At 55.3% G+C, this 12,448-nt stretch overlaps 1 protein-coding gene across 5 annotated transcripts in view; it reads right to left on the bottom strand.

The window, feature by feature from the left end:
- Positions 1-746: 746 nt before the first annotated feature.
- Positions 747-12,448, bottom strand: part of CTDP1 (CTD phosphatase subunit 1) — a 35,921-nt gene continuing 24,219 nt past the window's right edge. For 2 of the 5 annotated variants that reach the window (XM_070420490.1, XM_070420492.1), the window contains exons 12-13: positions 6,259-6,446; positions 747-1,515 (exon numbers count right to left, since the gene is read on the bottom strand). In XM_070420490.1, coding sequence (XP_070276591.1) covers positions 1,377-1,515; positions 6,259-6,446 — 327 coding nt within the window. In that variant the 3' untranslated portion in view covers positions 747-1,376. Of the gene's footprint in view, positions 1,516-6,258; positions 6,447-12,448 lie in introns of those variants that run through there. The other 3 variants (XM_070420493.1, XM_070420491.1, XM_070420494.1) reach the window with 3 other exon arrangements.

The raw sequence follows: 12,448 nt of genomic DNA, 5'->3' as shown, positions 1-12,448 counted from the left end.
GGAAGTCCCACAGTCACACCTGGGGAGGGGAGGGTTCTGCATGGGGTCCGGGGGCACGATGCTCACAAATGCGACAGCCTGAGCAGCTTGGGGAAGGAGCCTCACAGGCTCTTAGGTGGGAGAGCAGCCTGGTCACGGTCCCTCGTGCAACCGCCCTGCTGCCTCGCAAGGCAGGCGCATCACAGGCCACACACTCCTGGTCTCTGGTGTCCTCCACTGTAGCCAACGTCTGGCAGGGTTCACAGAGGAGGACCCCAAGGGGCTGCCTCAAAGGAAGCGAGAAGGTTCACCCCAGAACCCGCCGGTCGTGCTGACCGGGTCAGCCCAGAGGTTTGGGGACAGTGGGATTTGAGGACAGGCGACACAATGACCCGATGTCTGGCTGCCACGTGTGCACAATGAACCCCATTCCACAACTTGCCAGCGAGGGCTGCAGTGCTGCCCTCTGCTTCCGTAGGTTCTCACATCTAGTTTCACAAACCAAATAATCAGAAACCAGTGACCTTCCACATTCTTCGTGCTTTGCTGCACAAAATGTCCCCATAACGGAGACCCTCAGCCAGGGCTGCCCGACAACAAACTCCCAGGGCTGGGACCTCCCAGCACCTCCCGGCACACCGAGTCCCCTGCTCTACAAGCTGGGACAGGGACAGGGACAGGCTCGGGGTGGTGGGCGCCCCCTGAGGAACAGAGGATAGCCCGCTTGCTGCCACAACACACCAGACAGAAGAGCTTATAAAAAGGGCTTTTATTAAATGGAGGAGACACCTGTTTGGTGGGTCAGATATGAAATATACAAAACTTTACATCAGATCTGAGGAGCAGGAGCGGACGCCGGACTGTGCTGGAACCTGGTCCCGGAAATATAGGGACACAAGTTTCAGGGACCCGGGTGTCGCTCAGAAACGAGCCCTGAGGGTTGCAGAGGCAGCCCAGGCCTGTCCACACGTGAACACGGCCTCTCAGAAACCCCTGCACATCTGGTAACTTCAGTGTGAAAAGCACAGGACGCCAGGTTCTTGCCACATCTGTCTCGTCAGAGCCCCGCCTTCGCCCTGAATGGTATGCCGTGGGATTTAAAGGAAAACGCCCCCAGGCCCCTATACACGGCAGGAACCACAGTCCTGTGCGGCCGAGCTCCACAGATCTTTGGCATGGCCCACACTTCCTGTCACGGTCACGAAAAAAGTAGACTTTCTGGTAGTAAAACTTCTCAAAACACCCATTTCTACAAAATAATGTTTCTGTATGTGGAGCTTTGCGAATAGACACGTCTTCCTGGAGAGAAGGAAACCCCATGTGAGGGCCAGCACAGGACGTCAGGTTGTCACAGGAGGGGAGGTGACGTGTGCGTCCACCCTGGGGAGCCGTGCAGGTCACATGAGGTCGAGCTCCGCCTCCAGCGCCGCGGCCATCTCGTCCGCCTCCGAGCTGCTCCCCTCCTCGTCCTCACAGCTGGACTCCCTGCTGGACTCACTGGCCGCGTCGTCGTCGTTCAGCTTCCTCTTGTGGCCCCTGAAAGAGAATCACTTGCTGTGAGATGCTCCCACACAGCACCCATCCTCTGCCAGGGGCTTGCAAATGCCAAGGGGCTTCCAGTCTCAAAATGGGAGCAAACCACAGTTCTGAGGTGGAGGACACAGGCAGGGGCACCGACCCAGGACCACAACACAGGCTCCCTCTGCTTCCTTCATGCGCATTTCAAAGGACCGCGATGTGGTTGGACAACAGAAGAAACAACTACAACAAAAGACCCACTGCGGGCGAACAGTAAACATGCTCAACCCCAGAGAATATAAAGGACGTAAAGAAAAGCGGCAGAGGAGTGAGAGGCCTGTGCTCCCTGTCAGCTCCAAGGCCTTGGCTGCTGTGGAGCAAACCGGCTGGAACAGGGCTCAGGGCAGGGCAGCACCTGCCCCGGCAGGAGCTCAGGCACGAGCGGGGCCTCCAGTCACTCTGGGTGGCTTCAGGCCTCAATCGGCCCACACGGAGTAGGTCCAGTTGCAGACGGGTGGACAGTAGGCAGGCAGGCCAGGTCCTGGGCCAGGACGAGTGACGTGCTTGTCCAGCCCACCTTGGAGCTGCCACCTCTCTTCCTAACACATGGCGGGCGCTATGCATGGCCATGGGGCCCTGGACTACCTTCCACCTAAGAGCCGGGACAAAGTGCTCTCCACAGGGCTCCGGATGGTGTTGGCTCTGATTATACAAAGAGCCACACACACGGCAGGCCATCAGGCCCCAGGGAAGATGGGCGAGTCTTACAGACTCGGAGACAGAGGCCATCCTAGGTGGTGCCCTGGCAGCCCACTGTTTCCTCAGGCAGCTGTCAAAACTACTTGGATAAACAATAAACTGCAACCACACTGGCACATTACATAACCAGCCAACGTCATCACCCTTTTTTTAAATTTTCATTTTTTGCTAATCTTCACCTGAGGATATTTTTTCCATTGATTTTTAGAGAGAAGGGAAGGAGGGCAGGAGAGAGACGCTGGTTGCCTCCCATACTCGCCAACCACTGAGAAACACCGGCGAGGGCGCTATCACCCTTGTTGTGGCAGACCACTCAGCTCCCTGACGAACCTGCAGACTTGAAGAGGATTCGGTGAGACGTGAACAGCGCATGGCTCTCCCTGAGGCCTTGCAGGCCGAAGTCCCACTGCGCCGAGACGGACATTCAGCCACAGCTTGAAAACGGTACCCGAGGAACCCACCTTGTCCTGACTTTACCCCGACACGGGACCGCACAGTGCAGCTCGTGTCACAGGCCCGAAAGGTCTCCTGGACAGACTGCTCAGATGGTGATTACCTGTGACAGGTACGGTACAGAGCTAGGCAAACACAGCATGTGTGCAAGAACAGCATACATGTAACACAACAATGTAACATGTTTCAATCACACACAACACGTAACTATATGCAGCATACATGTGCAGTGTAAGCAAACACACATACTGCAGCAGCTCCACAGTCTGCAACTACAACTGCTGATGTTAGAAAAACCTTGTAATTTATTTACGAAACAGAAAAAACACTACCAGCAAGGTCAGAAGGCTTTTGCCGAGGGCTCTGCACCTACAGAGTAAAGAACATGCCCTGGGTGGATGAGGATCCAGGCATCTGTCCCCATCACAGATCTTGTTCGAGGTCCTGGCCTGCCCACCTGCGGCGGGGACATGGGACCCATGAGGTAACTCTATAGTGTGACGCGTGGCCACGTGGTCTGTCTCCCGTCTCTGGGAAGCCATGTCTGGGGCAGAGGAAGGACCACCTGAATCTGACTGGCAGGCTCTGCTCCCGAGGTGGCACTGGGCAGCGTGTTTGCGTCTGTGGATTTTGAATCCTGGTCGATTCCACCTGCCCACACCTGAGTCTGTGCCTTTTGATCACATGATCTCCATAGATCCATCTCCAAGTGTGCTAATCCTTCTGCAGGTTCAAATCAACGCTGGGGCCCTCTGGTGGATTTCCATTTAGGTGTTACACTTTTCAATTGCAGCGCTCCTGTCTGACAGCGTCTGCTAGATGAGGCCTTGTCAGTAATTCATTCCGTCTGAAGACTCGGTCTGTGACCTCCGACACCTGCTTGCCTGTGGCTGTCTTCCTGTGTGGGTCAGACTCTGCTGTCTCTATATAATGTTTTTGCTAGAAAGTGGACATTTTAGTTCCCATGTTGTAGCAGCCCTGGGTCCTGGTCTCCCTTCCCCGCAGGCTGGTTACTGTTGCTGTTTAGTGACTGGCTGGACTGTTTTGGGGAAGTCGCTGTCCCCAAAGTGTGGGCTCTCTGGGCTCAGCCTCGGGCATGGGCACAGCCCTTAGAAAGACAAAGGCAGAAAAACAACGACACCACTTTTTATCTGTCGCGCTGAGCAGGTGTGGACAATGAGCACAGCCACTTGTTCCGAGGGGAGTCTGACTGGCACCACCTTCCACAGAGGACAACCGTCAGCAGCTACAGGTTAAAAGTGCAAACACCTTTCGACCGGCAATTCTGCTTTCAGAAATCCACCGAGTGATGCGCTCAAGGGCATGGGGCAGGCCCCACAGCACTGCTTGTGGCAGAAGAGACTGGACACAGTGCAACTGTGTCCACAGATGTGATGAATGCCCAGGGGTGCACCGAAGACGGCAGGGCAGGGCAAGAGCAGGCACGACGGTGCGTCACCACGGCTCCAGTGGGGGAGCGAGTGAGAACTTCACTGAGGAAGTGCTATGTTTCCTCCATTTTAGAGATGACAAACCCCCAGTGTATTAAAGCGAACCTTCCAGGTCAATCCACCACCTGGAACACCTTCCACACCTGTGTCCACATGGAAACATGGGTCGGTGCGGTGCTCAACGGAGGTGGGTGGGCTGGACGTGTGCCAGGAATTTAGCCCCTGAAGATGGGGCAGTTTTCCTTGTGCTCCACCGACCGGATGGGACGGCCACGGCGCCAAGACTGACATTTCCTGGCACTCGGAGAACAGTCTTTGGTGAGGGGAACGGCTGTGACTACTGTCCACAGGTCACAATGGAAACTGCGCCTTCCCACCCTTCTGACCGGACGTCTTCACTCAGCCGCCGACTCTACAAAGAATCGGAAGGAAGTCTTAAGTGACCTTCAGGTCACCCTGAAGCCACGTTTCCAGGCAAAGGCCAGTGCAGCGCCCACTGGAAAAGCTCTGGTTTGGGCAAATGCTTTCCAAATGCACCGACTTATCTCAGGGACTGACCTCCGGGAGCCGAAGCCCGGCTGCCGTGCGCACAGAACAGGCATGTGGTGGCTGTTGATCTGAAGGAGGAACGAGTCAGTTCTTGGCAGAGAAGCAAAAACACACCCCTTTCTACTTCCGAGAAAACACACTGTCAAGCTCAGTGGCATTCAGATTCCTCAGAACAGCTTGGCCCTCGGGATTAGCACAATGTACTGCCAACCGCACGTGTGGCATCAGCATGGGCCGTGCCATCGCACGGGGAAGTCGTCACAAACCGAAACAATCCACACGCAAACAACAAAAATCCCAACAGCACTTTTTACTGAATTTAAAATGAAACACAGTGTGCTCAGCTCAGCGGCACTCGGCCCAGTTGGAGTGCCCATGTCCACTTCCACCCCAAAGGACAGAGCCTGCAGGCCGCGCCAGTCCTCTCCAGGTCTTTGAGAAAACACTTTGTTCCTCTGTTTCTGAGAGAGAAGACAGCGCCAGGTTAAAAACTCCTAACCGGAGCACATGCCACAGATCGATGAGATGACATCTCACGTTGGGACACCACTCGACAAGGCCCCTTCCACATGCCCCTTCCCCAGAAACGCAGGGGATGCTCGCAGAAATGGAGACGCAGCGAGCAGAGTGACTGTGTGCGGCTCGTCGTCACCCAGCACAAATTTATCACGTCAGCTGGGCAGCTCGGCCTCAGAGCCGCTCAACTCAGAGTGGCCACCTCGAGGGAGGTGTGCGTGTGCTTGAGAAACTGCTGAAGCTGGAACAGGGACAATCTGCCCCCACCTGTGGCTGGAATTCCTGCCCGGCCGTGGCTGACACTCAGCTGGGCACACACAGCTTAGGGGTCAGACCTGAAGGGTGTGAAGGGACTCAGCCAATAAAAGGCCTGCAGAATCAAATTCTGTTCTGGGTGAGCTGGTGGGACGGTGGGGGTGCCATGAAAAATAGGAAGTGTCACCACGTGTCAACCATGCCATGGGCCCAGGCCCGCTACCTGCATAGCAAGGTGCTCCTGCCAGGGCTCGGGGGAAGCTGCTGCGGTTGACACACGGGGCCCGGCGCCCGCCCGGTGAAACCAAGATGCAGGGGCGGGCTGCCTGGATCACACTGTAAACGCAGCAGCATGTGGGAGAGACACGGCCCCTCCTGAAGGACAACAGCTGCCTGAGCAACAACCGAAACCATAAAGTCTGGATAAAAACCACATCTTCACGATGTAATTAATCCTCAGAAATGTTCACGTGTAAAGAAGCTGTGTGTGCGTTGTTTAGAAAGAGGAGAGTGACCCTGGCCTCTCAGGACCAGGCAGCACCTTCGGGTCCCTGGCCCCCGACTGCTACGGGTGACAACGATCCAGCCATCTGGTCTGTGAGCCCCGTGGAGACCTGCCTGTGGTTGTGGAGTGAGCATCATGTCTGAGCAGAAGGTGCCGCCACTCCCGGGGACAGCGTGGGGGCCTGGGCCCTGTTCCTGCCGAGCCCTCCCCTAGGGCCGCCCTCCTTCTCACCCAACCCTCACTCTCACCCACCCTCCCCGGGCCCACCCTCACCTGGGCCCCCGGGCCTCCGCTGCACTCCTCTCGCTGGGTGACTTCGACTGGAGTGTGTGCCCCCTCTGGGCTGCTGGGGCCTTGGGCTCCCTGGGCTGAGGTGCCCCATCCTGCTCCTCCTCCTGCTCCTCCGGCTTCTTCTTCTCGCTGTCGCTGTCATCACTGCCTTCTCCTAGGATGTCGTCCACCTGCCAAAGGGCCAGGAGTCAGCTTAAGATCAGCTCGCTAAAGAACCGCGCGGGTCCCTCCGGGGGAATGCGTTACCAAGCAGACACACTTTCAGCACACCCTGGGGCCACGTGTTCCACGTTACTTTACGCTCCCATGCTGGGCCCTGTGGTGAGCTTGGTCCAGTACCAGCGCTGAGGAACGTGGCGAGGCTCATGGGGGGGGGGGGGCGGGGGGAGGTGTTGAGGGGGGTGTGTGGGGCACAGCCTGAGGGTCACTTTTGGGTGCATGACTCTGACAGGGACCTCACGTCTAGCGCACTAACGGACTTTATGGTGAATGACTGGGTGTCCAGACTGCAGAGTCAGTGGAATCTGTGCCTGTTTTTTTCCAAGAGACCTCAGGTTGAACCGTTTATGGACTTGCTGCGTGAGGGTGATGAGAGCAAACAGTCTCCGGCTGGCAGGGCTGGCCTCTGAGTGACTCGCCGACACCAGCACAGGCAGCGGGGAGAGAGGCCAGAGGCCGATGTCTGCAGCGTTCACACTGCTCCGCCATCACGCCTCAAAGGCCAGGGCAGGGGGCTCAGCACACAGAGCAGGCAAGGGCAGAGCCAGGCACCCCCGAACTGCACTGTTGGCACCATTGGTGCCAGTAACCAAGGGGGCTGTTGGCTCACCTCCCAGCTCAGCTCTGCTCCCACGCACATGGACCTGGCTGCTTCCAGTCATGCAGGGTGGGGAACCCTTTTCTGCCAAGGGCCATCCGGATGTTTATAGCATCATTCATGGGCCATACAAAATTATCAGCTTAAAAATTAGCTGCTATATTTGGTCAAACATTTAACTAACTCACCCCTAATGCCTTGGCAGGCCCAGACCAAGTGGTTTTGTGGGGCCTTATACGGCCTGAAGGCCAGACGCTCCCCACCCCTGCTGAGTAACAAAAAGCCACTGGGATAGGACTGACCTGCCTGACCCTGGGAATGACCTGTGAGCGTCTCCCAGTCCTGTAACTGGAAGACAGGAGTAATAAGCGCAGATTCTAGCCAGCGCTCTGCTCTCCGGTGATGACTGGGACACTGCCATGGGCTCAACAGTCTGCACCGGGACCGTTTTCTCTGGCCTAAGTTAACCCTCGACAGAAAAGTGTGTGCCCTCTGCACTGAGCCTGCCACACCGCGATTCCAACGGAGCCCTGAACCAGGGAAGATCCCTGGCGCTCCCTCCTCACACAGGGTCGTGTTCGCTCCCTCCCTCCCACGCCCCACACCTGATCTGAGGAGGTCAGGAGGCATTCTGAGGGGCCCAGGAGCTTCTCTGAATGACGTGGGACAATGGGCTGCAGGGCTTGCAGGGACACCAAGTAAAGCACCCCAGAGGGGTCAGGAAGCTAAAAAATCTGATTAAAGAGAGAGTTCCCAACACAGAGCAGCCTCGACCAGGAACCAGCTCGCATCAACGTCAACACCTTCTGGCTCTCACCTCCCGCTTCTGACAGACGGACTGCAGACCCAGAAACAACAGCGGAGCCCCCAGACCCACCGACGTTGCTACACACAGTGGAGGCTTTGCTTGCAGGTTCTTAAGCATCACCCACGGTGCCGCTTGCGGACTCACTGGAGATGTCACTGACACGTACCCTCCTGGTATATGTAATGGGTATATTTACTCTGTTTTGATAAGCAAACCTCCTATGAGAATTCTGTATCCTGAGAAGAGCCATCATTTGGGCAAAGGATCATGAATGCATTATGAACAATCCCAAACTATGACGCAACTGGAACGAGGCCATGAGTGTGTGGCATCCCACTGTCCCCAAAGCTGCTGGGGAAACCCGCTCATCTCCGCAATCTACGGCCAGTGGAAGATGTGCTATTTTATTCAGAGTTAATGGCAGCCCAGCATTCTGGCAGCGCAGGGAAGCAGCTCTTCGAGGAGTTCCCAGGTACGCCAGCCCCGCACCCAGCAGGGCTGTGTGGTGTGACGCTGTCAGGCTGAAATCACCCCCTGGAGTCCCCAGGACCTCGAGAAGGCCCAGAGCCAACAACACTGGTGAAGCTGCACACAGACAGACTCTGGCCCATGCTGGCCTCTTGGGGCCATGTGGCCACCTCACGACACTTCAATGGGCTCATCCCAAACTGCCCTTTAACTCACCAGATAGCAAATCTATGTATCACTTTCTCTAAGGACACGTATTAACACACGCAGACAGGACCAGAGGCACGAGGTCACGGTGCTCACAGGAAGAAACAAGTTCAGCAAGTGCCCATCCTATGAAATACAGGCCCTGGTCTCAGGACAGCAGAAGGCCCTCTGCTGAGCTGGAAGGGCTGTCTCTGCACAGCATGGGGCCGGGCACCTCCTGCTGTCGAGCCCCAGAAACACCGATGACACCACTGGCCCATGTTTGGCAAAAAGCTCTTTTTCTGAGTGAAGCACTATACACAATTCCTGGTTATACACACAGTATAACCACTTGGCACCAAAATGACTAATAGAAAATCACACTACACATGCATATACTTTTTTTTTTTTTTTTAAATATATTTTATTGATTTTTCACAGAGAGGAAGGAAGAGAGATAGAGAGTTAGAAACATCGATGAGAGAGAAACATCGATCAGCTGCCTCTTGCACACCCCCTACTGGGGATGTGCCCGCAACCCAGGTACATGCCCTTGACCGGAATCGAACCCGGGACCTTTCAGTCCGCAGGCCGACGCTCTATCCACTGAGCCAAACCGGTTTCGGCAACACATGCATATACTTTATAATTTTTAAACAAAAGCAAGTAGAGATCTGTCTCAGACCTGGGTTTGCAAGGGCGTGGCTCTAAAATGCTGGTGTGCTGCCAGGTGCACTATGAGGACAAGAGTCTAAAACAGCTCTGGCGTCAGAAGGAAGTGGGCACGGAAATAATGGGACCGGGCTGCTGGGGCTGGAAGAGGCATCTGAGCTCTGCACCCGGGCTCTGGAGACACCAGATGTGCTGTTGAGTTCACAGTAGGCGAGTACACTGCAATCTCCTCAACATGATCCCAGCCTGTCTAAGAGCCCCCTCTGGTGGACTAACAGTACAACAAGCTGAGTCATGGCAGAGGTGAGCACTTCAGGACAATACACAGGTGTGAGCGCAGGTGAGCATGGGGACCTCTGGACAATGCACAGGTGAGCACAGGGACCTCAGGGCAATGCACAGGTGAGCACGGGGACCTCAGAGCAATGCACAGGTGAGCACGGGGAACTCAGGACATGGCACAGGTGAGCAAGCTCATGTTCACAGTCACACTTCCCAGGATCATCCATTTACTGAAACAAATAGAGTGCCACCAGGTAACTATACAAAACCATGCCAGGTGACCTGGGTAGATGCCTAGAACTTAACTGTATTTGCCATGAATGTTTTGCAGAGTCAACATAAGGAATTCATGCAAAAGACATTGTGTTATTCAACTAACAGGTCACTGGCGGCTAAATCAGGATGGAATGCGCCCGCAGTGGTGAAGCTGAAGCAACAGGTTTCCTGAATCACCTCCAAGAACAGAACCTTATCTGAAAAAGGACCCTGGCAATAGAGGGGACACAACGGCTCTGATCCCGGCTTCCACCTGCTCGAACCTGTACTCCCCTAGTGACCAGTGCTGGGGAGCTGTGTCACTGCCTCTGGGTCAGGACGCGCCTCGCCGTCTGCGTGCAGAGTGGGTAGTTCGTGTTTATGCGCACCCCCCCACCCCCCGTCCGCCCCCAATCTCACAGGACTGTCGTGACGCCTCTCCCATCTGAGGCGCCCAGTGTGTGATGCAGGAGGTGGCCGGCAGACCTCAGGCTGCACCTTTATGGCCAGCACTTGCCGATATGACGCAACACCTACAACTTGGTGGGGGGGGGGGGGTTCTCTGAAATGCCCCAAGTGCTGGGTGTTCAGGAAAGGAGTGCAAACCCCCAGGAGGCTGACTCGTGGTGACAAACAGCAGACACGCTCCTTGGATGGTGAGAGGGTCTTCTGACACCCTGGAGTCTCACGCGTGTCCCCTCCCAGGGAACAGACTCTGAAGGATGGGCCCCTCTGATGGGGCCACTGGCTGCCATCGATCCAGGGTGACAAGAGAGCCAGGAGCAGCTCTGCCCTCACTGCCCCTGCACAAGAGCCACCTGCCCCTTCAGTGGGTGCCAGCTGGGGCACGGCCATCATGTTTGACGAAATTTTAAGGAAGAGCAGACTTCCCTCTGCTCAGCTGCTTGGGGCGGCTCCCTGGGGCCTTCCCTGTGGATGCAGCCTGGGGACAGCAGCCCGAACAGCACCGCCTGCCACTCCCAGCACGCGCACGCCCCCACTTTTCCCAGCCCTCTCACCATGCCGCGGGGGAGGATGAGGCCACGCCCAGGCTCCCCAGGACCGAGGAGCCCCAGAAGAGGAGTGTCAGCTCCCACTCAGTGAGGAAGCACGGACCACACCCCCACTTCCCAGGTCACCTGCCGCCCACAGCACTGGCGTGGTTTCTTGGTGGAGATGAAAGAGAACCCCCAGTCTCCTGACACACCCTCTATCCTCACTCCCGTGCTCTCTGGGAGAGTCCAGGATGTCTCTCGCCTTCAATTCCTCCTGTTCCCAACAGCAATGTTTAAAGTTTTAAGGCTAATTTTTATTTCTGTAAGAAAGATTAGGTTTCAGAGAGTCATATATAACACTTTTATTTGACATTAAAATTTCAATCCCTTTGATATGAAACAAACAAGAGTTAAAAATGTTGTCACTGCCTGACAAACTGGGCAGTGTGTCTGCACGTCACAGCAGTGAGGTCACCCGGGACTGACCGGGGGGATGGACAGGTGGCCAGGAGGAGAGCAGCGAGGGTCCCAGGTGTCCTTCTAAGTGGGCAACATGCCTGTGGAAGGGACATCTAGACCTGGGCTTAGAGAAGTAGAGTTGAGGAAATTTTTTTTTTAATCCTCATCTAAGGACTTTTTCCCACTGATTTTCAGAGAGAGTGGAAGAGAGAGGGAAAGACAGAGAGAAATATCGATGTGAGAGAAAGACATCGATTGGTTGCCTCCTGCAATCCTGACCAGGGCCCGGCCAGGGAGGAGCCTGCAACCAAAATACGTGCCCCTGACCGGAATTGAACCCGGTACCCTTCGGTCCACAGGCTGACGCTCTATCCACTGAGCCAAACCGGCTAGGGTGAGGAAATTCTTTTAAAGAAAACATCTTCACGAAACAGCTTGTGTATAGACTCAATGTTCTCAAAGAAATTGGGCCTGTACAAAAGGGGTTTAATGGTCACAAAAAAACTATCTCTGAGGATGGTAATCGGAGGCTCTGGTGAGGTTCTATACCAGTGGTTCTCAACCTTCTGGCCCTTTAAATACAGTTCCTCATGTTGTGACCCAACCATAAAATTATTTTCGTTGCTACTTCATAACTGTAAGGTTGCTACTGTTATGAATCGTAATGTAAATATCTGATATGCAGGATGGTCTTAGGTGACCCCTGTGAAAGGGTCGTTCGACCGCCAAAGGGGTCACGACCCACAGGTTGAGAACTGCTGTTCTATACGGAATAGACCATTTACATTTTCCTACTGCTGTTGAAAATAAACTGAAACTCTGTATTCCTCCTCAGCACTCTGACCAGCACTCCCAATGAAACCGAGTGATGTCGGCTTGGCACCATCGTGCCAGGCGGTGAGCACTGAGGCCAGTGATCTGTCTCAGCGTCTGTCCCACCCAGGGGCGCGCTGGGAGTCAACTGCTGCTCTGTTTACTGGAGATGTGTGACGTGGTTCTCTACGTCGGCTCTTCAGACAAGCCAGCCCAAGGAAGATGCTGTGCTAACAATGTACAAACGGAGACCCCGATGGGCATGACCCTTCCCCCAAGGGGCCTGGCCCATGACAGGGCGTGGGGCATAAGGGCCAGGGGAGGACCCCGGGCCATGTGGGACCAAGGACAGGCTGACGTGAGAGCTGTGGTTTTTAGAGATGAACCAGGAGACAGACAATACTGATTTACATGGCT

The sequence above is a fragment of the Myotis yumanensis genome, unplaced genomic scaffold, assembly GCF_028538775.1.
Source record: "Myotis yumanensis isolate MYYU_CA2020_CCGP unplaced genomic scaffold, mMyoYum1.0.hap1 SCAF_7, whole genome shotgun sequence".
Classification (NCBI taxonomy): Eukaryota; Metazoa; Chordata; class Mammalia; order Chiroptera; family Vespertilionidae; genus Myotis; species Myotis yumanensis.
This window is presented reverse-complemented; position numbering and strand designations above follow the sequence as displayed.